General features: G+C 40.7%; 1 protein-coding gene across 3 annotated transcripts in view; it reads right to left on the bottom strand.

Annotated features, from left to right (window-relative positions):
• The window catches only part of LOC104930013 (hormonally up-regulated neu tumor-associated kinase homolog B), a 104,352-nt gene that overhangs the window by 7,915 nt on the left and 70,257 nt on the right, over positions 1-26,180 (bottom strand). For all 3 annotated transcript variants that reach the window (XM_027284535.1, XM_019269860.2, XM_027284536.1), the window contains 2 exons: positions 1,176-1,298; positions 824-993 (listed from right to left, as the gene is read on the bottom strand). In XM_027284535.1, the coding sequence (XP_027140336.1) occupies positions 824-993; positions 1,176-1,298 (293 nt within the window). The remainder of the gene's footprint in view (positions 1-823; positions 994-1,175; positions 1,299-26,180) is intronic.

Genomic DNA, 26,180 nt, shown 5'->3' with positions numbered 1-26,180 from the left:
TCCATATATTGCCTTTCTTGCAGCGTTTCCTCCTCTGTAGGCTGTTAATGCCCTGCAAACTACTCTGTGTGTGTGTGTGTGTGTGTGAATCTGATCTTAACATCCACTATGCAACAACAACAGCTACTGTGTGCAGGTAGGTTTGGCTCTCTGGACTGGACAGTGACATTTTGAGACAATCACATTTGCAAAATAGTTTTGCCAAATCACTAACTGGACCAAGTAGCTGAAGGTAAGAAAAACACATGCTCCTGATCGGCTCACTCAGTAAGCCAAAAGATGGCCAGACATCTGTGCTATATTTGTTTGAAAAGCGAGGGATTTTAACAGCAGAAGGATCTGCCTTTTCAACTCTTCCTTCAAAAAATTTGTGGGTAAGAACTTTTAATATTTTGGGAAATACACATATTCACTTTCCTGCTGAGAATTCGATCAGAAGATTGATGCCGCTCTCATGTCAGTACTGTAGGTGCATAGCCAGAACCAGCAGACAGTTACCTTGGCTTAGTATAAGGACAGGAAACAGAGGGAAACCTGCCAACCTAGCTCCATCCAAGGGTAACAAACGTCAGCTTAAAAGCCTCTCTAAATTGAAAGGTTATGACTTGGTTGTTCAATATACACAAAATACACAAAGTGTGATTAGATTTGATTAGATTTACACAACTGTTTTGAAATTAATTTGAAAAAAAGTATTTTTTTTTTTTTAAGTCGGTCCAATAATTTTCAGTGCCTGTCTGTTATGCATGACAGGTTAATCAGCTGATCTGCTCTGCTCTCCTTATTGAAAGTTTCATACAGCTTCCAGTGTGTGTGGTCTCACCTGTGTACGATGCCGTGTTTGTGCAGGTGTTCCACCGCAGAGAGGATCTGACGAGTGTAGCGGCGCACCTCCCTCTCCTCCAGCCTCTTCCTCTCACAGATCCTGTCCATCAGGTCTCCTCCTGCACAGAGCTCCATGGCCATGTAGTAACTGTTCTCCGTCTCCAGGGTCTGAGACACACAGACAAACACACACGCAGTTATTCATGTACTGTACATATGAATAGGACAAGCTTATTCCTAACTAGCCTATGTAATGCTGTAACTGTATTTGGTCTCTATATGCATTTCTGATGGTTTGTGTGTGAGCACTGATGTATATGAATATGTGAGTTTATATTGGATTTTTCTACCTCTAGGAGGACTACGATGTGAGGATGTCGGACCATCTGATGAATTCGAGGTTCTCTCTTCATGTTCTTTAGCACATATGAGTCCTGCCGGGCTTTCTTCTTGTCAATCACCTTAATGGCCACCTAAACACACGCACACACAAAAAAATGCACATGCAAACATCTTTTACCATAATTTATAAAGGGAGGGTATCTTTGTATCAAAGGTCTGCTTCCAAATAATATTTGTCCATGTGCTTTTACTCTTATTGCAGTATAAGGGAGTTTTAACTTTGGCAGCTGTCTGTGTTCTTACAACAAATTCCCCTCCTGATAATGATGGAGGAAAAAGGATTTGGCCTGCAGAGGAAATAAAATTCCTAAAAGTTGATGTTGAAAATGATTCAGCGTGTTCGGATGACTGCAGTTCCTTAAGTGAATAATTTCAATTAAAATACATTTTTTAAAGATGAAGATGAAGATGAAGAAGATCCTTGGGTCAACAACAGTGTGTGTTTAAATGTTGGCAGACTTCGCCTCTAGAGGGTAACAAGGGTTAAGAGGTGCAAACACCCCCGGAGATTAGTTTAGTCATTACTATGGCAACCAGGTCAGGTACATATGAGCCGGGTCAGGGACTCAGTGACACCGATGTAAACACACACACACACACACACACACACACACACACACACACACACACACACACACACACACCGTATTGTCCCAGTTTAGAGCATAATGCCAAAAATAAACAAAATATAAAATACAAATATTAGCATAGTTCTCTTTGTCTCATACTAGTTATTTATCATAAATGCAGCTTTGTTATCATGTTTAAATGTCATTAGTTTTTGGGTTTTTTTTGAAGAATTACGGATATACTGAGCATAAACAGAAAGTTTTGTTCTCCCTTTAAGAGTCACGGTTATGAAATAAAGTAATTACAGATGAGTCTGACTGGTGTTATTGCGCACATAAGAATAATAATAGGCCACTACCTTCTTCAAACACAACCAAGAATAATTATCAGTTAGTCAGTAAGTCCACAAGGCACAAGTTGTAAACGTGTAATCATAATCTTGTATGTGTGTGATATTTTTCTTGTGCCACCCCCCTTCCACTCTACGGCATCTCACTCCATGTCTCTTCAGTTTTATTCTCAAATCAGGCAGAGAGCACCGACCTTCTCCCCCGTGCCGATGTGTAGCCCCTCCATCACTTTGGCAAATGACCCCTTGTTGATCATTTTCCCCACCAGATAGGACCCCACCCGTTTGGAGTGAGGAAAGCTCCGCAGCAGCTCCCTGGGGACCTTCAGAGAGGGCAGAGGCGGCCGCTCCCGGCCCAGCCCCATTGCTTCCCACTGGGACAAGCCGCACTCTCCTTCACCCCCTCCCTCCGCCACCATGTCCTCCGGAGAGGGCTTCACTGCTGCTGCTGCTGGCATCCCGTACACAGCCTGTGCCCCATGTGGCCGCCTCTCAGGCACACGCAATCAAATCCAAAAACAGGACAGTCCATGTAAAACACACATAGTAACACACAAAGGAGCAGGTGCTCAGCCTCCGCTGTAGACTTGTTGTCCTTTGACTCTCAGGTAAGTATATCCTTTATTCCAGACTGTCGGATGGAAGATTCCACTTGTCTTACTTGTTTTATCTCTTACAGGTGCCTCAAAGTGTCTCTCTTCCAATCCAACTGGGCAGCATGTAACACTGGCGTCTCTCTCCTTCTCTCAGTGTCTCTCTCTGCCGGTTAGTGGATGATTAACTGTTGTGTTCTTAGGTCAGCTCCGCGCAATGGGGAGGACATTCTACACCGTAATTACCCCCCCCTTTGCACACACTAAAGGTACACACAGATACTCACAGTTACACAGTAACAATTCAAACTCTCTTACTTTACTTTGGGTTCCCTTTGAAATCTTAGTTTCTAATCCTGTTTCAGTTTCTGGACAGATCAGGGTTGTTACAACACGGTCATGTTGATTGGTTAAAGAAGGAAAGGTTAGAGGGTTAAGTGTACATCACCTCAACACTTTGAAAGCCTAAAAATCAGGGCCCGGGATTTTTATAATTTTTTTAAATCTGTTTTTCTTCATTCAGCTATATGTCGTATATGAAAAATTTGGAAAAATACTCACTTTCCTGCCCAAAGTTAGGATTGTTACCACACTCTGTTGTATTCTATTTTATTTGTATACTAAATAAGAAACTACAGCCAGCAGCCGTTAGTTTAGCTTAGCCCAGAGACTGGAAACAAAGGGACTCCGAAGGTAAAACTTGTCTTGTACATGACTTGTATGGATCATAGAAATGCGATATAAGAAAAAAAAACAAAAAAACAAAAGCACATTTCTCAAAATGTCTCTACATTTGTGACTACATCTAAGTTAAATAGCTTTTACCTCAATAGCAATAGTTTGTATATACATTACAGTATAATAAAAAATAATAATAATGGGTTTCATAGGGTTATCAGAGAGCAATCAAGTTCATAATGCACAAATCTCCCCTTATGTTACCTGATACTAACTACTGTCTTCATTATTGACCTCTGCAAGGTAATTATCTCTTGTCTGGCCCGGGGGGTCAGAGGTCAGGGTCAACAACAGATCAGCACCCATACAGCTGGTGGGGATTCAGTGACTTTCTTAACAACCCCTTAGCAAGGCAGATTCTCCTGGCTTACTACCATGAAATCTGCTCCGAAGCCAATTATGGTTTCTGTAACTGAATTTTGAGTTTATATGATAACACTCAAAACTTCAAGTAAGAATGAAAGTGGAGCTATAAAGGTTTTCTTTTTAAAGATATTAGTGTTATGATATAATACTGGAAAGAGGGATCATAGCCACAGAGGCGTGTGTTATGACAGTGGTGATCAATGGAAAGCAGCAGTGAGGTTTGGTGCTGATGAGTGATGACCATCATTCAACTATGTCTGCTTTTCTGCTACCGTGTGTATTAAAGTGTGTGTGTGTGCGCACGCGCACGTCAGGGTCAGATTGCAGTGTGTTGCCGCTCGATTCTTCCTCACTCAGCTGATGAAAGGAGGGATAGAGCCTTATATCCGCCGTGTAACCCAATATACTCACACACTCTCAGACACACACACACACACACACACAACCTTACACAACCTTTAACTGTGCGACTGTAGTAGCCAAGTGAAGCTTCTAGAGTTACTTTATTTTGTTTTAAACATGTTGATACTGTATAATTTGATTTGGCATTCAAAGCACACACACAGTTGCGGCCGCCATGACAGTTTTCTTCCCTTTTGTGCGCACTCAGGCGCCGTTAAAGTCAGTGTAATCACAATCAAAACACTTTGTCGACCACTTTTCTCCCTTTAGGTGACCATGCCAACATTTAAAAACTCTTTATGACTTACAATCGGCTACGCTGACCAATTCAGGTCCAAACTGCAGCAATGAAAAAAGACACATAAATATAAAAATCACCCATACTGTACACTGGTGTCAACAGTTTTTCCAGAATATTCTGAAATGAGCCGCAAAACATAAAGCAGCCCACCATTAGTGGTTTCACATCAGTACAATCCAAAATCCTGTGAAAACATTAAACCAAACCCATTTATGAAAATCACTAATTTTCCTACGCACATCAAATCTCACATCTTAATCTCTCGCGTCTTCTTCATGCGTGTATGCGCTCTCATACGCCAGGAGCCCTGCACTTCATAAACGGGTCTTAAGGCCCTGGCGTGTGTGTGGGAAGAGGTGTTAACACACCCTCCCTAATGCCGCGGAAGGGTGTCAAGCTGTATCTGGCTTTGTATTGGACGGACGCAGAGGAAGAAAGAAAAAAAAAAAAGACAGAAAGAAAGAAAGGAAGAAAGCGCGGCAGAGAGAAGTGTTGGTGTGCTGTGTCCGTTCCTGACAAAGTGATGGATGAGAGACGGGAAGTCAGTGAAAAATGCACAACTATATAGAGAGAGACGGGATGAGTGAGAAGGAGAGAAACCGAGCTCCGCAACTGAAAAACAAATGTGAATTAATAAGACCTCAAGAGGCTTTTTATATAACCTCGGCACTGCCATGCTTAAATGTTTTGCAGAGGCTTTTTTTTTGTGTGTGTGTGTGTGTGTGCGCGCGCGTTAATGTGTGTTTCCATGGTTCAGAAAAGGTCATCCTCACTGCCAGAGACCACAGTCTATTTGTGTGTGTGTGTTTATGCATACACAGATTTGTAAGCCGTTTCTAAAAGCACTATGATGTGTGTATGTTTTTGAGATTACGCGTCTTTGCATCGACACACGGGCATACATAAGCTTCATTTACATGCCTTACAGTATAATTATGCGTGTGTATAGTCGTGTGTGTGTGTGTGTGTTGCGTTGGCGCAGAGAAATGCTGGCTTGCCTGTAGGACTTGGCGACCTTCTCGGCGGTCACATTAAATGAGAAGAGAAACCCCCTTCTGCTTCCTGCCTGTAATAAATGGATCCCCAGCAACCATTAAGGCATATTTTAACACCAAATAACTCCCCAAAACCACACTAGAACAGACGCAGTCGACCCCCACCCCTCTCACCATCTCTCTCACTCTCTCTGTCTTCTACTCTGTTTCTTTCATTTCTCCATCGGCCCTTTTGAGTCTATAAAAAAAAAAAAAAAGCAAGAAGCTAAATGTTAGAATAAGATCTTTTGGTACCACAGCATGATGTACTTCACAGTCGTACTTTGTAGCCCGTTGGAGTGTTTAATGAGAGTTATAACTCTCACCAGCAGCGCCGACTCTCTTAAAATTGGCCTTTTCTTACCCTTTCTCTGAATGTTTTAATGCAGACATTTGAGCTTTGTTGTTGCAGATGTTCAAAACATGCTTCTAACAAAGTATGTTTTCATTCAGAGTCCTTTAACAAAAGGGCAGCAGTGTGATCCATTTCTATATTGACAATGTCATTACATTGGGTTGGGTTCTCTGTGTGGGGCTACTCAGAGGGTCTATCTGTATTTTTTAACCACAACAGATTTCAGTACTGCTGAATGCTAAAAGATGATGATAACAGATTTGTTACCTGTTGACCTACTTCAGTTAACAATCAACATAATGGAGTAGGGGACACGACAAGGACTACTGAGGAAAAATGCAGCACATTCAAAGCAATTATTCAACCAATAATAAGACAAAACTGTACTAAGGAGTAAATCTGGTGCTATTGTCCTTGAATGTATTCAAAGAAAAATGGCATCACTGCAATTCCCACTGCATTTGAGAGGGTCAGTGACAAAAATGATTCTGGGCATTAAACCCTGAACCGCAACTTAGATCGGATGTTGTCACATGCATTACTCATCATATAGGAGGAGGGTGCTACATAGTAGATATTAAAGGCCAACATCAAGGTTAATGGTTTGATCTATGATGAAAACATCACAAATCATCTACTCCTGCACAAATGTTTATGTATAAAGCGATTTCTTTACCTTGATTGAGTCAAAGTTACTACAAATGTCTAAACCGTGTCCCAGGTGATGATTTATCTGTCTCATGTGGTTAATCTCAGTTCATGGTGATATTGTATGGCCTAGATGTTAAATAAGGCATTGAGCTGGATTTGAACCTGCAAGTCAGGTGTCCAACGTGACCTCGCTAAAATATTGTGACATGCTTATAAAATGACACCACTGTCCAGCCACTCTGTCCACCTCCTTGAGTATATCAATGCTGCTGTCCCTGTCTGCCCTCCAGTGGACATTACAGACTGATGCAAGGACACTGCTCTTAAATCCAGCCCTTAAAGGAAGGAATTTATCATCAGACGAATTGAAAACGGATAATTGTTTGTCTCCTTTTTGCCTTCTCCACTCCCTCTTTCTTTCTGTGTGCCTTTGAAGAACATTTCTCCAGTTATACAGCAAAAACAGAAATTAACTCTGAGGCGGCAGATTCAGAAAAGATTTGGTATCAGCCACATCATAAAGGCCTTGTTTCTGGACTGTTCAACATCAAGGCAATCGCGCAGAGAAATCATTTGTTGAACTCAGACACTTATACTCAATAGACCAGAATGCACTTCTTTGCAATCTGTCAAGCTCTTTTGCTTTTTACAAAGCCTCACTCTCACCACCTGCATACGTAACCCACAGCTGAGAAGTGTGTAACATGTTAGCACTCATTGTCTAAGGATTGTTGTTGTCAAAGGGGATTTGGGAAAATGTAGGAAACAATTAACCCGAAGTCAGCGATGCAGCTTGAGGGAAAGTGAGTCACTTCATCACAACATAACTCCTGCAGTGGAGTAAATAGCTGAGATTGAATGTTGTGTAACAGCATGGGAGGATGCATGATGGACTAGAAGGAGAAATGTGAAGTGGGGAAAACAATTAAAATGACAAAGAACACTGACAAAGGTCAGAGTGGAGGGAAATAAATGCCAGTGCTACATATATATATATATATTAATAATATATATATATATATATTATATAAATCATATATATATATAAAGGATTGATTTGTAGATGATGTCACCGTCTACTCCTACATCTAGATGTGTCATTAGGAAGTTGGGGTGGCTGCCTGCCAATGGCTGATGACTTCATACGATGCCACAACCTCCTTGACGTGTCATCATCTGTCAGTGACACCCGCCGTCACATCACCGCGTCTTCATCAGTCAGTGCGTCGTAGCAAGCTTAGCGCCTGCATGTTGCTGTGGTTGGGACCTCTCATCGTTCTGTGGTCTGCGCTTCACTGATGCTGATTGGAAATGGTTCTCCATGGTTTCTAAACAAGACAAACAACGCATTGCACTCTAAGACTTTAAGCTGTGTGTCTTCCACATTGTATACTGTAAAAGCTGCATACAGACCAAACCGCTGCTGCCCACAGAAACATTTCAATGAGATCAGGTTGCTTCGGCACTGAATTCAAGCAGAAATGGTGCTGAATTACCTCTGTAAACAGTTAGGGGAAGTGTGTTTTATGAAAACATCATGTGCCAAGAAAAACTGAAATAAAGAAAGGGCAAAAAAAATTAAATAACACTAGTAGCATGCTTTGATTTAGGGCTGTCTTAAACTCTTAACTCACGTCTAGACAGAGAGCGGAGATATTTAAGTGTTGAAGTATCAGATAAACTTGTCTGCAGCGTCACTTTTCCGACATCTCAAATGCAAAAGAGCAGTAGTTTGAACACACTGAGATAGCACAGATCTATGGAAGTAGATCTGAACAACAGATATTTTTGAAGTAGCAGTAGCAGTGGAACTGAAAATTGCAGATTTTATTTATTAATCTAAATTTAACCCCTATGTAACCCCACCTGCCTAAGAAACATGTGACAGATGACCTCTGTTCATATAACTGTGCAGTTAAAGAACATTTTGTTTGTATAAACAATAAATCTAAATGCTTCAGAAATATATTATTTTGAGAATACCGAATCCCTCCAATTTAAATCCCTAAACACAGTTTCATTTAAAGATCTTGTCTAAAAAACATCAGAATCAGCTGTAAAAATCTGTGAAATTTAATTAGAGAACTAATTACTAAACTCAAACTAAGAACTAAAGTTGTTTTCAGACAATGGAATTTCCAAATACTACCTCCAAATTCTAAAAATACTCAACAAAAAGACAGATAACCTCCATATTATTATACTAAAAGTGTTAGTGTGGAGTTCTTGACAAAAAGATGACTTGCTGTTCCAGTTTTCTCTGGCTATAAAAATACTTTTGTGCTGCCTGAAAGTTCACTATGTGCAGAGTATTGTAGATCAAATACACACATACACACTTGCACACACAATACATTTCCATAAAAAAAATGTCTCTCCCAGAGCTTCAGTCCATCACACTCTGCTAATCCCACACAATCCTGACCAAGCCTGAAATGGGAGTTTGTGTCACGGGTGGTTTAGAGGTTTTCTACTGTCAACAAAGCACTGACGAGAGAGGGAGAGAGAGAGAGACACACACACAAAGACAGAGAGAGAGAGACAGAGAGAGAGAGACAGAGAGAGGTCGAAGAAAAATACAGAAAGAAAGGGATGAAAAAGAGCCCACCCCCTTGAGTTGAGAGGTTGAAAACAGAGTGTTGTAACACAAAAAAGTGCACTCCCACTATCGCTAATGTGGACCGTGTGTGTCTGTGCCTGAGCGCATGTGTGCAGATGTGCGTCAGTGTGTTTTTGTGCATGTGTGTGTGTGTGTGTGTACATACGGATTGTGTGTTTCTGTGTGTGAGTGTGTGCTGGAGTGGCCTGCTGCGCCGCTCCCAAATTGAAATGTGAAAGAAACGTGTTGGAAGGTGATGACAAGAGTGAAGTGAACCAGTCGTTTCCTGAAGGCCCAGGCCAGATGTGTCGCACACAGAGCCTCAGAAATCTGCTGCACATTTCTGTTTAATAACCAGGATATTTAACCAGGGGAGGTGGGAAGAACAGGGGGAGGAAGGAACTGTGGGTGGGTGTTTGTGTGCATGTGTGCTTACCTGTGTACACAAATGTGTGTGTTACATGTTTGTGTTTGCTAGGGGAAATGTATGCGAGTGTGTGTTTTGAGGCTGGATGGGATGTGTGGTTTATTACTTTAATTGGACGTTTTCAGACTGCAGAGCTGCAGAAAGTGAAGGAAGGAGAGGAGGAGCGAGACGACGAAGAGAAAGAAGCCTGACAGACTGATAGCCACACCTCCGATCACCACTCAGGACACACACACATGCACGCCTACACACACACACACACTGGGTCTATTCCATACTGTACTCAGCTACTGACCACAATGCCCGCCACTTCCTCCAGGAGCAAGCCCTGGCGCCTAGAATAACAAAGAAAATATTCAGCTCCATACTGTCTGATGTCTTAATATTTCCAACCCTTCTGTTCTCATATACGCATGATTCATGGACTATAACTTAGAAATACAATCAAATTCTTTTCCACTGATCCTTCTGCTAGTTAAATAAAGCTTTCTGAGAAATAACTGCAGGAGGAAATAATGCAGGGGTGTTGCAGATTCAGCTAAGGCCAGTATAATGTTGGGACAATATACCACAGCATATTTACTGGGCAGAAGGTACATTTACTGTATAGGTCTGACTTAAGCAGGATGAGACTGAATTTCAACTCTTAAAAGCACGATGAAACAATTATTCTAGGAGATTGGAAACACATACACACATAATTATTTGCTGTTATTGTTTTGTTTTTATTCCATCCTTTTATAACAACTACCACATAATTGACAGCTGGTGTTTGTGTTTTTAAAATGTTAATGATTTTCCACAGAGAGCAGGGTTTAATCAAACAACATGTTCCTACATTCATCTATTGGCAACATACAACATGCGAGCAGCTATAATTCTCCTGATGGGACTGTTTTTATTAACCAGCTGATACATTTTTATTTTTAAAAGGGAACAGTTCAAAATTTGGGGGAAATACATTTTTCACTTTCTTTCCAAGCGTTAGATGAGAAGATCTTTAATACTCCTTCGTGAGAGTTTGTTAAATACAGAGCTGGAAGTGATTAGCGTAGCTTAGCATAAAGACTGGAAGCCGGGGGGAACAGCTAGCTTTGCGAAGTCTACGATTAACAGACTGTATCTCGGTTGTTTAATCCATGCAGAAACAGAAATGTAAAAAATAAAATAGTGGTTTTAGGTGGAGACAATTTCTTGGCCAACAACAGCCGGAGGCAGTGACTTCCTGAAGTTTTGTACCACTGTTGGGATGCCAGACCATAGACATGTATACATAGACGCTGCATTGAGCGCTGAATCGTACGTCGACGTCGCCGCCATATTGGATAAGGCAGATCTGCCAGTAAACTAATACAAGGAAATGGACTGAACTTCATAAAGCGCCTTTCTACAAAGTTCTTTAAGTTAATGTCTCTTATACACCCATTCACACACACACTAATATATATGGGGAACAAACAGGCACCAAAAACAACGTATGTAACTTTTAAAGTGATGATTATAAATGTTTACTCCTTATGTAAGCACCATTTAACATTTATAATCATCACTTTAAAAGTTACATACGTTGTTTTTGGTGCCTGTTTGTGAGTTAGAGAGCTTTAGAGCAGTGAGTTAGAGAGCTTTAGAGGTATTGGAAAGCAGATTTTAAACTTTCAACTAAGCCAGTCTATTTGCTTCCACCTGCTTCCAGTCAGCTAAGCTTCTCCTGAATCCAGCTCCGTACACACAGACAACACAATACAGTTCACTCCGGTTGGAGTAAGAGATTACTGCATTTAAGGCTTATTGGATGCCAAAACATACTCAAGTCAGGATTTTACAGCTCACTGTGGCAACTATTTTGTCTTTTGTTGCAATGATCATGAGGTAAACAGCAGAAATACACTACAAAGTAATGTGACAAGAATGTGCCATGTTAAAAAAAAGGTTTAATTCATTACCAAATAAAAATGTACCCATTTATTTTCAGCCTGCTAAAATGTCTCGGACAAAAATGGCCTAAATCAGTAGTTAAAGGATGAAAGCACACCGGTCTTATTCTGGGAGCTGACACCGGCCCAAAGCTAGTTTTAGTTGCTGCTAACGGAGGCAAAATCCTCAGCCCAAAACCAGCAGTCCACAGTCCCAAAACCTAGCTGACTCTAACAACCATAATTGGGCCGCAACTAGCTCACACATGGTTTTTTGGTGCTAGAACACAGTTACATGTGCCGACAATCGGCCACAACAGTACCAGCACAACTCTGGGGTTGGCTTGTGTCATCAGCTGCTGCGTGTGAATCTAATATTTTCTAAACCAGAAATGGCTCCACAATCAGCTGCATCAGGACAGCGTGAATGGCCACATTGTGTGTGTGTGTGTTGGAGAAGAAGAGGGGCAGTTTGTTTGGGCAGGAGGAAGCTGCTATTTACACAAAAGGTGTTGGACCAGCACACATTTAATTGCTTTGGCTTGTGCATGTCTCTGCGAGTGTGTAATGAGAGAGTGTTTAGCTGTGTAAGCCTGTGTGTGTGAACATAATCGCCCATGATATACAACATTATGGCCGTTTCTTAATAGCAGTGTTTTAAGAACAGCCATTAATGCAGCTTGTAAAATATTCCCAACACCACGCCAAACACTCACTTCAACTTCACCTCCCTCTTTCTCTCTCTCCATCCCTACCTCTCTCCACCTCGCTCTGCCCCTCTCTCTTTCCCTCACCTCATTTGTGGGAGAATTTATTTAACTCGTTAAAAACAATTCTCTGAATATTCCCAGCTGAGTGACCAGGCTTCCGTCCCGCCCCCCCCCACCCAATTCTTTCTCCCCGTTCCCTCTCACTAGCTTTGTTTTTTTCCTCTCTTCTCTTAAACTAACCTGTATAATGTTGTCAGAACTGCTTGAGAATGAAGTGCTAAGTGTTGCTTTTTATGGGGAGGAAACAGACTGGAACAGCGGGTGTGTGTTTTCTGATGCCTACTAGACACACACACACACACACACATGTATACATACGTGTGTATACACACACACACACACACACAGAAATGCTCAGAGCGAATATGTTATGAATTACAACCTGTTCATTGATGAGATAGCCCCGAAGCTTTACGCTAGTAGATCATTAGCGTTTGAGTGTGTGTTGCATTTTGGTGCGTGTGTGTGTGTGAGCATGTGTTTGTGTGTTTTTAGGGTTGACAATGTCATTAAGGCACCTTGGTGAAAATCTGTTCTCAATTGTTGTGGTGATTTCTGCTGTTTTAATTTGGACAGTAAAGGCGCTGCCAGCTCTACCCGCCGTGATGCCGTGACCACTTAGCAATGTTAACTCCATTCCCACACACACACACACACACACACACAAATTTTGTTTAATGCATCATGTCCATAAAAGCTCGGCTCATAATTGGTTTTCCAAAATCAGGATGTCTCATGAGTGAGGAGTCTTTGTTTAAAGGGTGTGAATAATGTGCAGAAAATTACTAAATAAAACCGTCTTTCAAAGCATTGTAAAGCAAAACCTGATGCACTTCTTCTTCTTCGTCTTGTTATGTTTTTGCATTATAGCAAGTCAGCTGATGCAGAATAAAACAACAAAATGGAGGCACAGTAGAACTGACCACATTTTTTAAAATATGGAGCCTTCTAAAAAAAAAAAAAAAAACCTTCCAAATATTTTTATTTAAGTACCAGATAACAATATAATAAGCATGTATCATGTTTAAAAAGTTTAAAAAGACCCCACAGCAAAAGCATAATCTCTCTTAGTTTTAAGTTTGGACCAAGAAAGTGCTCGGAAAGTTTTGTTGCAGGATCTAAAGTTGAGTGCCAGTATGTGTGGGCAAAAAAGCTCACAAAAACCAGAGCCGGACCCCGGAGTGCTTTAAAAGTAATGAGTAAAATCTTAAAATCAATTCTAAAATCAACTGGAAGCCAGTGCAAAGACGATAAAATCAGGGTTATGTGATCTCTTGTTCTTTTTTCGGTTAAGATGTGAGCTGGCTTTGCCGCTAAGGCAGGTAAACAAAAGATTTAGAGAACTGTACTGAACCAGATGAAAGTGGAAATAACTTATCGGAGAAAATGAAACGGTGCTACTTTAATAACACGATAATCAAAAGACAGATCGGATTCAAAGATAACTACTGTGTTTTTAGCTGTGAGCTTAATGGCAGCTGCCAGGTTAGTTTTTAACCTGACATTAGTTAAAACAATGGTGCTTTTATATTTGTGCATCCATGTGTTTTTTCTGCACATATGTATTTTGGTCATTCGAGTCATAAGTTCAAATGACCTCTATTCTGTGAGGGCTTGAATTCAATCAGTACTTTATTTTTTGCTTCCCTGGCTCCCTCTCCCTCCCTCCAGGCCCTCTGCTGTCCCAGCTGACAGCTGGCTATGAGCACCTCTGACTCTGCCTGAGGATGAGATAAGCTAAAGCATGATTGGACGGAACTAAAACAATTCCTAAAGGTGCAGTTGCATCAGAAGAAGAAATGAGTACCACTAAGCAAATATCGCATTAATAAACTGAACACAGCACGTTCGACTTTGCCAGCCTTGGATTAAGGATGCAGGACATTTCTTTTCCTTGCGCTTTACTACTAAATTGATTTCCATGGTCTAAAAAAGCTGCTCATACATCATGTTGGAACATTAGTGGGGTTTAATGGTAGTAATGGTACTGCTGCTGGTGCTGTTGGAGCAGTGAGGGGTCCCAGGATTCAAACGGAAACCAGATGGATGCTTGGATGGCACTGAGTTCCTTCACCTCAACCAACAGGAAATGGAATTATGGGCGATTATTCACGCTGCTCCCAGCTTCAAATCTCAGCTTACATGTGTATGGTATCTTTGTTTTGACTTGCTTAGGAAAATACGCATGTGTTTCTGTGTGTGTGTGTGCGTCTGTGTGAACGTGATTAGGTATGCGGGGTGTTGGCTGTTAAAGACAGCTAATAAAGTCTGTTCCCTTTCATTAGTGTGTGTAGTGTTAAAATGGCCTGGCAAAGTTAGTTTGTGTTCGTGTGTGTTTTGGAGTGGGTGAGTTTGACTGTGTCTGTGTTAACTAGGTAATATTTTGTGTGTGCACTTGAGTGCCCGTGTGTGTGTGTGTGTGTGTTTGAGTGCGTATTCAATAAGCATGTGTTATGTTGTTAATAGCACACCTCGTTGGCCAGGCAAAATGAGGTCGTTAAACTGGTGTACAACTATGCTTGTGTACTTAACAAAGGCAGGTCTATATTTCTGAACCTAAAGAGTAGAGTGTGTGTGTTTGTGTGTCACCTGCACACAACTGTGCTGTACCATATGAAATGCTAGCATGATACACACTACTCTATGTTCATTTTGTTCCTTCTTTGCCAAACCAGGCTGACTCGAGCCTATTGACCATGTAGATCCTGGTCTTGGTTGAATTGCCGATAACGTTTCTGATGGATCCAAAGGTCAAGATAAAGAAAATCTTTTCATAAATTACTAAGCCCAAAATCTGTAAGTGTTAAAATGCAACAATGATTTTTTTTGTTGGCCATTTGGGGGCAGTGCAACAAGCTGTAAACACTGACATATTATCACCTTATAAACTTGATTTGGTAAACACATCAGCGAGCAATCACCTGTTTATACATGCAGTAGACATGTAGTGACATTACAATTCATTCAGTCAGTCCAATATTTTAGCTCAATTTAGCTAAAAAAATCTGTCTTTAGCTGCTACTTGTCTCATTATACTCACCATGAGTCGTACGTACGAACGTAAACCAGAATATTAAAGTTGCAGGCTGTAAGATCAAAACAATGAAGCTAAAAGACATTAAACAAACTGCGGAGGAGAACTAGGTGATCATTTTCTATGGATTCATCAATACAAGCGACCCCTTTCATAGTAAACATCATCTGACCCACTATTAATACAGAAAAAGCTTTTTTTTAGAGCAGCTTTAACGGTGTCCGACATGTAGTAATCGTGGAGTCTGTAGTAGCAGGTATTTGGAAAGCGGGAAAGTTTCTGTGATCCTGCCAATCACCAAGAGCACGGATGATGATATGTTCACACAGCTGCAATCTCAGATGTGGCGGTTTTAGCAGCTCCTAACTCCACACCTCGCAACGGGATACACTTTATTACGACACACACACATGAATGCGCACACAGCACCCCTCCCAGTCATGCCTGGCAACTCTGTAGTTTCTCACAGCTCAGTTCCCGGGAATCATAAAAAACAAGGCCAATAAATAAATAATTTTTTAAAATGTAACCTTGATACCTGTGACCATTCTCCACACTTTAAACAAGGAGGGAGGTGGAAAAAGAGAAAGTGTTGCATTTAGTTTAACCAACTCTAATCTGTGTGCTCTTTAGCAGCTTGTTATGCATGCTAATTAAGGCTAATCAAGTTAAAAAAAAGACGAGGGTGAAGACAGGTCTGCTACATACTTAAAATCAGTCTCATTACTTTTATAAAAAATAAATAAATAATAGAGTTGTAGCTACTCAAGACTCCATCCACTCCATGATCTTTATCCACGTGAACAGGTGGCATGGTTTTCCTAATGCTTTCTACACCACTGGAAATGACAGGAAGTCATAAACATGAAAGACTAAATTCCTCCACTTCAGCTGTCTATCAAACATGTAGGTTACACCAGATTGCCTCTGGCTAATTTCAAAAGTCTCCACTGCTCAGTTGATACACATCAGTGCAGGTCTGAGCAGAAATATTAAAAAAGAGATATCACAGACAGTTTCAAGGAACTTCAGCTCAAACATTCTGTTCTGATCTTTCTGGGATTTAAGCCAGTTGCTAAATCAAATCAAGTTATATCCTTTATCCCTTGCATTTTTGGACAAATTTGAACCTCACTACATCCAGTGCCAGTGTAGTGCCCTTTATCTGTCAAGATCATCAGAGCTACTGAAGGTTGGGCTGGTGCATGTGCAAGTGTTTTAGTTGCCTAAGCTTACTTCATTACCATACTTTATTTGTCATTTCCTTAATAACAAAATTAACATAATCGAACATTTACTCTACTGTAGCTGCAATGCACCAATATTGTAGAAAATGTTCATTTTAAAATAATCTTGATGTTTAATATAATCCAAGTTTTGTAAACATTATCTGTTATCTACTTCTCCGAGTTCTGTTTTTCTGATATAATCTTTGAATGCATACCATAAACCAGATGCAGCAACAACAGTTGCCCAATTTAAGGACATATTTTTTCACAAAAATCAGAGATCAGCTTCACACAGTGAGGATTCATAAATGTAATCTTCTTCTTACTGTACCCTTTAAGATGCTTGTGTACAAACTAAACTAAATTAAAACTGCAATCATGAGTCAACTTTTACCATCTGTTAATGAAGGCGGATGGAGTTTGCCTTTAATTTAGTGCAACTTTTATGTCTACCTTTAATGAGTCGTACACCATGTGTGCCAATGTCATATGTTAGCTTGGGCCTTTCCCGTGGTGCCTGCCTGCCCGTCTTCCAGTGCTAATGTGCTAATCTGCTGTTTAGTCCAACCAGATGGGCTTTTCCCCCCCCGCACTGGGGGAAAATGGGGGAGAGTAGGGAGGAGGGAGGAGGGAGGAGAGGAAGTTACCTGCAGAGATCTCCCCTCATTAAAAAATCCCTCTGCCGAAATTACACACCCCACGTTCAGCCCCTCCCTCCCCTGTCTCTCCTCCTTCCATCCCCCTTTCCCAGGATAACCAAGCAAACTTTTATTAGGCAATGACAGGCTCAGACACCAAAACTCTCCTTCACTCTTTGGTCTCTATCTCCCTTTCACACTCTTTCTGTGCAGCTATTTACTTACCCCTAATTACTCATTGAAATCCATCTAGGGTTAACGTCTGACAGTCAGCCTGAAGAGAGTCGTCATACTTTGGCATCCACATCACAGGCCTGTTGGCATATGTGCTGACTTCACATAAAACTAACACATTCCTTGCCGTAGATGAGAATAAAATGAGAGCTAGAGATGAAAGTGAGCAAGATCTGAGAGCTAGATTGATATATATGTGTAGAAACACAATGTGTTAAAAAAAAAAAGGGGGAGATGAAAAACACATATGAAATCCAATCAGGGAGACCACACACTCTATCCATCATTCACACACAATGCACATGCTAACAGCTCTTTTGCTGATGCCCTCTGAACGTCTATCAAGTTCAGACCATCATGCATGAGCGCATGCAACAAGCAAAGGGAGGTGCAGGGCCGAGGGGCAGGAGGAAAGAGGGGTGGGAGGAAGGAGAGGAGGAAAGACGGTGGAGGGCGTAAAAAAATCCTCCCTTGGAGGGCAAATAAGAAAGGACTGTTTAAAAGCCTGATTAAAATTCTTATGCTTTATTACTCTGCTCTTTAAGTGGGCTGTTGATAAAAAAAAGACGAAAAAAAAAAGAAAAAGTGGAAGAAGGCAAGAGAAGTGCAGTGCTGCGAGGCAGGGCTGATTCTGAACAGGCTGTTTAACAACGGAAACTCTGCTTAAAGAAAACTCCACAAAGCTTGTTGAGAAATCCCCTCATATTATGGAAGAAAAAGACAGAGGGAAAGAGGAGCTGCTAAAAGTCATCGTATCAAATTTTGAACTCATGGATAAACATGTGACCGAGGTTAACAGTGGCCATCTTGTGCACACGCACACGCACACGCACACGCACACACACACACACACACACACACACACACAGGCTCCATCTTTCATCACAAGACAATGATCGCTTTTCCTGGACTGTCTACACACTCACACACTCAAAACCAAAACCGCGGGACTAAAAATGGGTCCTTGTCATAGTCTATTAGGAGTAAATTTGCTGTGTCCACAGAGTTGTTTCTCTCTTTCCCATTGCAGCCCCTTTCACTGTGTTTTGATTGCTCGCTGGTCCTCTCACTTCCTGAAGATTTAGCTGTCGCCATCAGCCACACGACCGCTCAACAGATAACATCAGACCTGTTTTCCAAAGGAAAGGAATTTTCTCCCATCTGTTGAGATGTGCAACTAATTTTTTAACACATCCACTTCACATCTTGCTTGCTCCCATAACTGTACAATAAATGCACATGCCACCAATTATAGAGTGCTTCATCTTCATTAAGAGGGAACCAAATCAAGTGATGAACTGGAACAAAACAAACAAACAAAAAGTGTTCAGTGGTTCACATGCAACCCTATGACAGAATGTTGATGTTGGACAATTGTGCGGAAACTTGGATTACTTTAAATGAGAACACATTTTGATGTGCAATACCAAGGTTTTTTTTTTTAAGATGATTTCTTTTGGCCTTTTCAAGCTTTATTTGACAGAGACAGCTGAAGAGTGACAGGAATGTGGGGAGAGAGAGAGATGAGGAATGACATGCAAGAAAGAGCCACAGGTCGGATTCGAACCCTGGGCATCCACAGCAAGGACCGAGTCTTCTTTGCACATGGGGCGGCTGCTCTACCAACTTAGCTAAACGCCGCCCCAACAATGCCAACCTTTTAAAGGAACCGTTTGACATTTTGGGAAATGTGTTCTAGTCATATGAGAAGATCAATACCACTTTCATGTCTGTACAGTAAATACGAAGCTACTGCCAGTAGCCAGTTAGTTTAGCACATGAAAAGACTGGAAATAGGGCAAAACAGCTGGTCTGGCTCTATCTAAAGGTTACAACAAAAAAATCACTCAGAGTCTTGTCATGATTTGAGGCTGACAGTCAACCAGTCCATGCTGTTACTGAATAAATGTATTAAAAAGAACTGTATTATTAGAATGTATTACCTGATGAGCCTGCTTGTTACACCCTGTGTGACCACTACGTAACAAATGTCTTTGTGCAAAGCTAAGCTGGCTGTAGCTTCATACTGAATTGACAGACATGAGAGTGTTATCAGTGTTCTCATCTTACTCTCTGCAAGAGAGCATTACCTTCAAAATGTCAAACTATTCCTTTAAAAGTGTTTTTTCTTTTCAGAATGGGCAAAGTTAGGGAAAGACTGTGGTTATGGTTAGAAAAAGTTAACATTAACTGCTGGAATGTGATGGGACTCCAGTGCACTTCCTGCACTGGCACCGACTGATGACACTGAATGGAAATTGTGCCCTGTGAATTTTCCTATCGAATTCCTGGGGACACCGGACCAGTAGAAAAGTTGTTCTTTGCCTGCTCCCTGCTTATTATAGATGATGATTTCTTTAGATGAACATCACAGATTCTCCAACTCATTATTTCCTTTAGCAATTACCAAACAACAATTACTACTTGTTTCTCATGACATCATTCAATATGAGATCTTCCAATAAAACAGGAAAGAGTGTTATTCTCACTCATCATCAGCTTGTATAACAACAGTTGTGTTGCACATTGACCCACAGGGGACTGATCTCTGTTGCAGAGTTTTGGAGCTGAGTATTTCATAAAGTGAAGGTTTCCAAAACATTTTCAAATCAGGACCCATATAAAAAAATAAAATAAAACTGTTTCATGTCGCTCGGCCAAGGCTGATGAAAACACATTAAAACTCAACAGAAAAGAAGTGTGACCCATTTAAGGCTGTTAACTACAGTTAAGAATCTAAGCTGTAACTCACAGGTCTGAAAGGCCCCAGCTTCAAAAGAAAGCTCAATATAATGTATTATATCAACAGCAAAAAACATATTGTCCCTATCTGTCAGTATGACTACTCCACAGTATTTACAGGACTCTAAAAATCCTGCACACTTCTTGATTTGTGAAACAATCTGATTCCTCTCTGCACCTCTGTCCACAGTGTGAAATACAGGCAGCATGCTTTTAAGGGAACAAAGATTAATTAATAGTGTAAACCCTGGAGAAAAAGAGGGGAAAAGACCCGAGGGATAGATGTAGATAGGTAAGGAGGGACACGAAAACACAAAGACAGAAAGATCGTATAAATATAATACTGAATATAATATCATTAAGATGTTCAGGTTTGGTGTATTTGTCACTATTGCTCCATATATTTTGGAGGCTCCAATACCATATTGTACTTTTGCCTGGGCTGGTAAACATTTATCCCCATGCAGCGACTGCCTGTTGTAATTACCTGCTCTGCTTCAAGGCCATTATGGAAGGGAAACAAACTGTCACTTACACCATTAACTGTTCCTACGACCCCCAGTATTACAGGGTGTTTCTAATAAATGTATAAATGTTGTTTACATAGCCATGGAGTCAAAGGACATGGACATTGATGCTCCCTGACAGTAATGCCTGCTGCTAATCTGTGTATGTCTAACCAAAGGACTTTTTCTTGGCATTGTAGTGCTAGGAACCTCTGAAACTGGGCACTCGTACCACCACACAGTCAGGTTAGATTATAGGCAAAAAACGTCTCATTCTGAGCCTTCATGCTGTGGCTTCGTGGAATGATTCATTTGTAAAAGATGCAATGTGTATGTGCACAATTTCATCAAGCACACCTTTTATATGCATCATTTTGATGTGCATAGCTGTAAATTCATAGAAGAAAACAGCTGATGCACAGTCATACTCTTTCATCTCATCATTTATGTATCCTGTGAGTGAATTATTGATGGACAAATTGGCTCCTGTCATTTCATCACTGGAATAAATACAGAGTATGAAAGTTGAACTGGGAAAGTAGCAAAGAGAAAAAAATGAAAAATCTACATCAAAAACAGCACCACCTGCAGGACCTCAACTCCAATCTACACCACATATAAACAGTGAATAGCACTTTCAATCATGCAACTTTGGCAAGTCTGACTAACTTCTTGAATTACTTATACTTTTAAGGACTAAGTTTGAAATATCTGGAGTTGTTTGTTTTTTGTGCTGTTTTGGCATAGAAGGGCAGAGAATAAGCTCATGAGGTATGGCATGACTTAAAGCTGCATTCATTCATATTTTTTGGCTATTTGGGGGGAAGCAGAAGTTGTAAACATGACATTGACCATATAAAGTTGTTTGGAGAAAGATGTTAGCATTATTCATGCATCCAGCACATACACAGCAACATAAACATTCATTTAAAGTAAAGTTTCTGGCCACATGACAAATGTACATCTAATACTTCATTCTCCATTTAGCTCATTTCTGTGTGTCCATCAACTCCTGGTAGACGTTTTAGCTTCTAAATATGCCACTATTTTCACAAGATAGTTGCTGACTCTGAAAATGTGGGTTTAAAAAGAAAGAAAGAAAGAAAGAAATGAAAAAACTAACACCATTTGCTGGATGAATCAAAACAATATTCTGAAAGACCCTAAAACACTCCTTGCAGCTGAGGGGAACTGCAGATGTGGGTGATGTGTGGGTGCATCATTACATTATTGCGACCTATATAACATTTGATCAATTGTTTCCAATGTGTTTACATATGTTTGTAATATCCTCACATCTAAGTTCTCCTGTGCATCTGATATGTTTTATTGGTCTATTTTGTTTTTCATTTCAACATTTTTTAAGCTGATCACTGCCCAAAAGTTGTCATGTGTTCTTGTCAGTGAGGTCAAAGGTCAGTATCAGGGTTAAGAGTAAATAATAAGGGGTTCTGAGACTGAAGGACTTTCTTACTTTTAACTAGCCACTCCATCCATGTGGAAAAAAGTATCTTCCAAAAACCTTATCTCATCTACACGCAACTAGACAACAAGGCAAACAAACAATCATCACTTTGGTGAGGCGGCTTGATGTCAGCAGGTGTAGTCAGTGCCGTCCAGCTGCATCCTCCACTGCGGGGTGTGAGCAACATCTTCACTGCCTCGTTAACAAATCATAAAATCTTCACATGGGCATGAGTGGTGTGTTTGTGTCGGACAACGTTCAGATGGTCAGTTCAAGTAAAAGATGAAAGACTTGGCCAGCTGACGGCGAGTACAGTTACACACACACACACACACGCACGCAAGCAAACACCCACACACACACACATACACATTAGACAACTATGTCAAAATGTGAAGTTTTCTGGAGTAATAAGAGGGTTTGAGTGAAGGACTGCCAGTGTCTCAGCTGGTGTGCGGGTAAAATAAAGTCAACAACTCTTAATTATCTAAGATATATGAATGATGAATGGATGGTGGATACACAGATGGCCAATAAACAAGGAATTAATGGAGGGATAGGTCAGTAAATAATAAAAGCATCGATGTGCAGATTTAGGAAAAAAGGCATAAAGCCAACACAAAAGCTCAGTCTTATTCTCTGCTCTATTCTGTAATACTGTACTACTACAGAATAGAGTAGGAATGTAATAATAATATTCCACTCTATAAACATCAGTCCAAACCATATTTCTAGTAAATTCTTCAGCTTTAATATCATTTTTCTGTCGGTATATGTGAACCATTTATTTGCCGCCTTCTCCATCCACAATCTGTTAGAAGCAGTCAACATCTTTGGAGTTTATTTGGAGCCACAATGACACGTGGCAGTTTTGCAGGGATGAAAAATATCCCCCAGCCCATTATATATGGTGAAACCCTTCAGTTGTGAATTCAGAAACTGTATAAAATGCATATACACACACTTACATGTGCGTGTGCGACTAGGCTATAATATGTTTGGACAGAGCAGGATGCCAGGCAGTGCCCGTTAAAGGCTCTAATGTGGCGGTGGTTTCATGGTGGTTGGCACAGATCAGCAGGAAGAGGGCAAAGAGAGGGATATAAAAAAAGAGGGAGTGATGGGGGAGAGAGAGAGAGAGGGGATCTGGAAGAGGGAGGGAAAGAGCAAGAGCAAGCTAAAGAAAGAGGGCTATAGTTACAGAGGCACACCACAGGCATCAAACAGTGGTGGATATATGAATTCTCTTCTCTTGCTTTTTCTCTCTCTGTCCTCACTTCATCCCTCTCTTTCTCCATCCCTCCCTCTCTCTCTCTGGGTGAACGGCACCATTCACAGTGTGGTCCTGGGGTGATCAGAGTGGACCCTGCCCTCTCCCTCTCTGCTTTCATTCTCTCCCCGTCTTTCATCCCGTCTTTTCTTTTCCTTTTGCTGCAGTGCAAGGAGGGGGGGAATAAAAACAGTCATACTTCCCCTAAACTCATCTTTTATTAATCAGACCTCAGCAGTGTGTCAGGGGGAAGAGTGACGCACATGGGTTTGTGAGTTTAAAGTGTGCCTAGTGAACACACACACAAGTAAAGAGCAAGAACATACAACTGACCGCTGACAAATGCCTAAGGGTGTTTCATATTTCCTCCGCTGCAAAACAGGCCGTCGCAAAAAAAAAAACACAGCAGAGTGCTCAGTTTGTGCCTGAGTATGTGTCAAAGAGAGAGACAGAGAGAGAAAGAGAAAAAGAAATTAGCGAGACAGATGACTTGACTGCACCACACGACCTCCGTCTCCCTGTCATTCATAAAGCCTCTCTCACTCCCTCTTCTTTTTCCCCATCTCCCTTGCACACACACACACATACACACACACACACACACAAGCTCACAGGCGGAGCGGATATTCTGGGTGGTGTTATTCCAGGTGTGGAGTCGTTGAGGTCTCCATGCTGTGACCCTGTTATCCTGGGAAGAGGGAGAGTATTAGAGGCATGCCGGGAGAGGAAGAGACTATATCAAAAACACATTTTTCCCTGAGGCTGTATCACTGCAGCTATAAGGCTACAAATAAAGAGATGTGCACATACTGTATGTACACACACAAACAGATGTTTGTGTATATATGTGCACGATTGTGGATGTAATGTGTGTATGTGCAAAAACTACTGATGGACTACTAAAAGTGAAATACTTCAGAAAGAAAGAAAGAAAGCAAGAAAGAAAGAAAGAAAGCAAGAAAGAAAGAAAGCAAGAAAGCAAGAAAGAAAGCAAGAAAGAAAGCAAGAAAGAAAGCAAGAAAGAAAGAAAGAAAGAAAGAAAGAAAGAAAGAAAGAAAGAAAGAAAGTTCACAGGTTGTCTGCAGTACAGAGACAAAAGTGAGCACACACCTTGTGAGACATGTTTGGGAATGACTGTAAGGATATCAACAATATATTATCTGAAGCATTATGAATAATTCATAATATAGAAATTAGAACTCCATTTGACAGCATATGTCACCCCACTTTCTCTTTTTGTGCATTTTCTTAGGGGATCAAACAACAAGAATAAAGACGACACCGATGATCACTTAACATGCATCCATTGTAAATAGTTTGTAATTTAATCTCTATGTACTAATCCATATTTATATTGGAAATTATAGGTTGATTTAAATATTAATGACTGGCAGAAATATTAATGTGAAGTTAATAAAATTAAAGAAATGAGCTGTTTAAATAAAGTAAATAGACTGTTATTGCTCACACAACAAAAGTATTTTACTCATCAGTCAGCTCTTTACTGAAAGTGTAATTCTCAGAAGTTTAACCATCTGGACGTACTAGCAGTCATCCTGAGAACCTAGTGACGACCAACACCCTAACATCAGTCATGTTAGGGTGTCTTTGCATTTGTGCATAAACCTACAAAAATGCATGAAACAGTGCTAAGTGTGCCTACTCGACAAAAACACGATCATGAACACAACAGTTGCTTACGTACAACTGACCGCTGATAAATGGCCTGTGGCGTTTCACATTGTGCATGCATAGATGTTTTTAGTGTGTGTGTTTTTGTGAATCAGTGTGTGTAATGCTCCCTAAAAGCTTTGATGTCCCGAGTCTCATTCAGAGTTTGTTCTTTCACTCCACAATTAAAACTGTGTCATTACGACCAATTAGATCCTCTGAAAAGCTTAAAAATAGCAATTGGCATTGGCGAGAAAACACAGAAAACACTGAAACGCTTTTTTTGTAACATGGTAATAAAATTCCGTATATATACATATGCATGTTTTGTGCACGCTTTAACGCAGACATTCCCTAAATACTGTAATAAAACAGCATTCCTTAAATCTGCGCTAAATGCTAGTTATCGCTGGGCTGGACGTTGAATGCAGGCAGGGAGGAGAGGCAGGCTTACCGGACGCCTTCACCGCCAATTCTCAATTTTAAAGACTTCGTTCTTTGATTAAAAAACGCCTAAACGGTTCCAGTTGAGCCAGAGAAAGAGAAAAGAAATAAAACTCCAACTTCTAAGAGATGAAAATAACCGTTGTTCTCCCAGTTTTAAGAGGCACGTGTGCTGGGGTTGGCCTGAGACGTCAGTTACGAGCTGCAGATGTTTGTATGGTTTTTTATGATTGTTGTTATTTTCAAATTGCAGCGTTTCCGTGATGAGCTTTGCACTCGTTAGTGTGTGTGTTTGCGTGTGTGCGTTTGCGTGTACGGGTGTGCAAATGAGAGAGGAACATCCGAGGAAAAAAATCTCAAGTACTTTGAGCTTAATTAACCATAGTTCTAATCTGTGTGCCTTTTAGCAGCTCATTATGCAGCCTAATCACAGGAAACTATAGAGGTGATTACACACAATGATAGACTACCCACATATGCACACTCACACGCATAAACACACCTATGAATTCAAGAATTCCCTGGCAGTGAATAACGGGGCAATCAAAACCTCTGCATAAACAATCCTTCTTGCTAATGACCTCATGCACACACACACACACAAACACACAACATTCAGATCGAATCTTCATGTGGTTTCACGGGTTATGAG

The sequence above is a fragment of the Larimichthys crocea genome, chromosome XI, assembly GCF_000972845.2.
Source record: "Larimichthys crocea isolate SSNF chromosome XI, L_crocea_2.0, whole genome shotgun sequence".
In the NCBI taxonomy this organism is placed as follows: domain Eukaryota; kingdom Metazoa; phylum Chordata; class Actinopteri; family Sciaenidae; genus Larimichthys; species Larimichthys crocea.
This window is presented reverse-complemented; position numbering and strand designations above follow the sequence as displayed.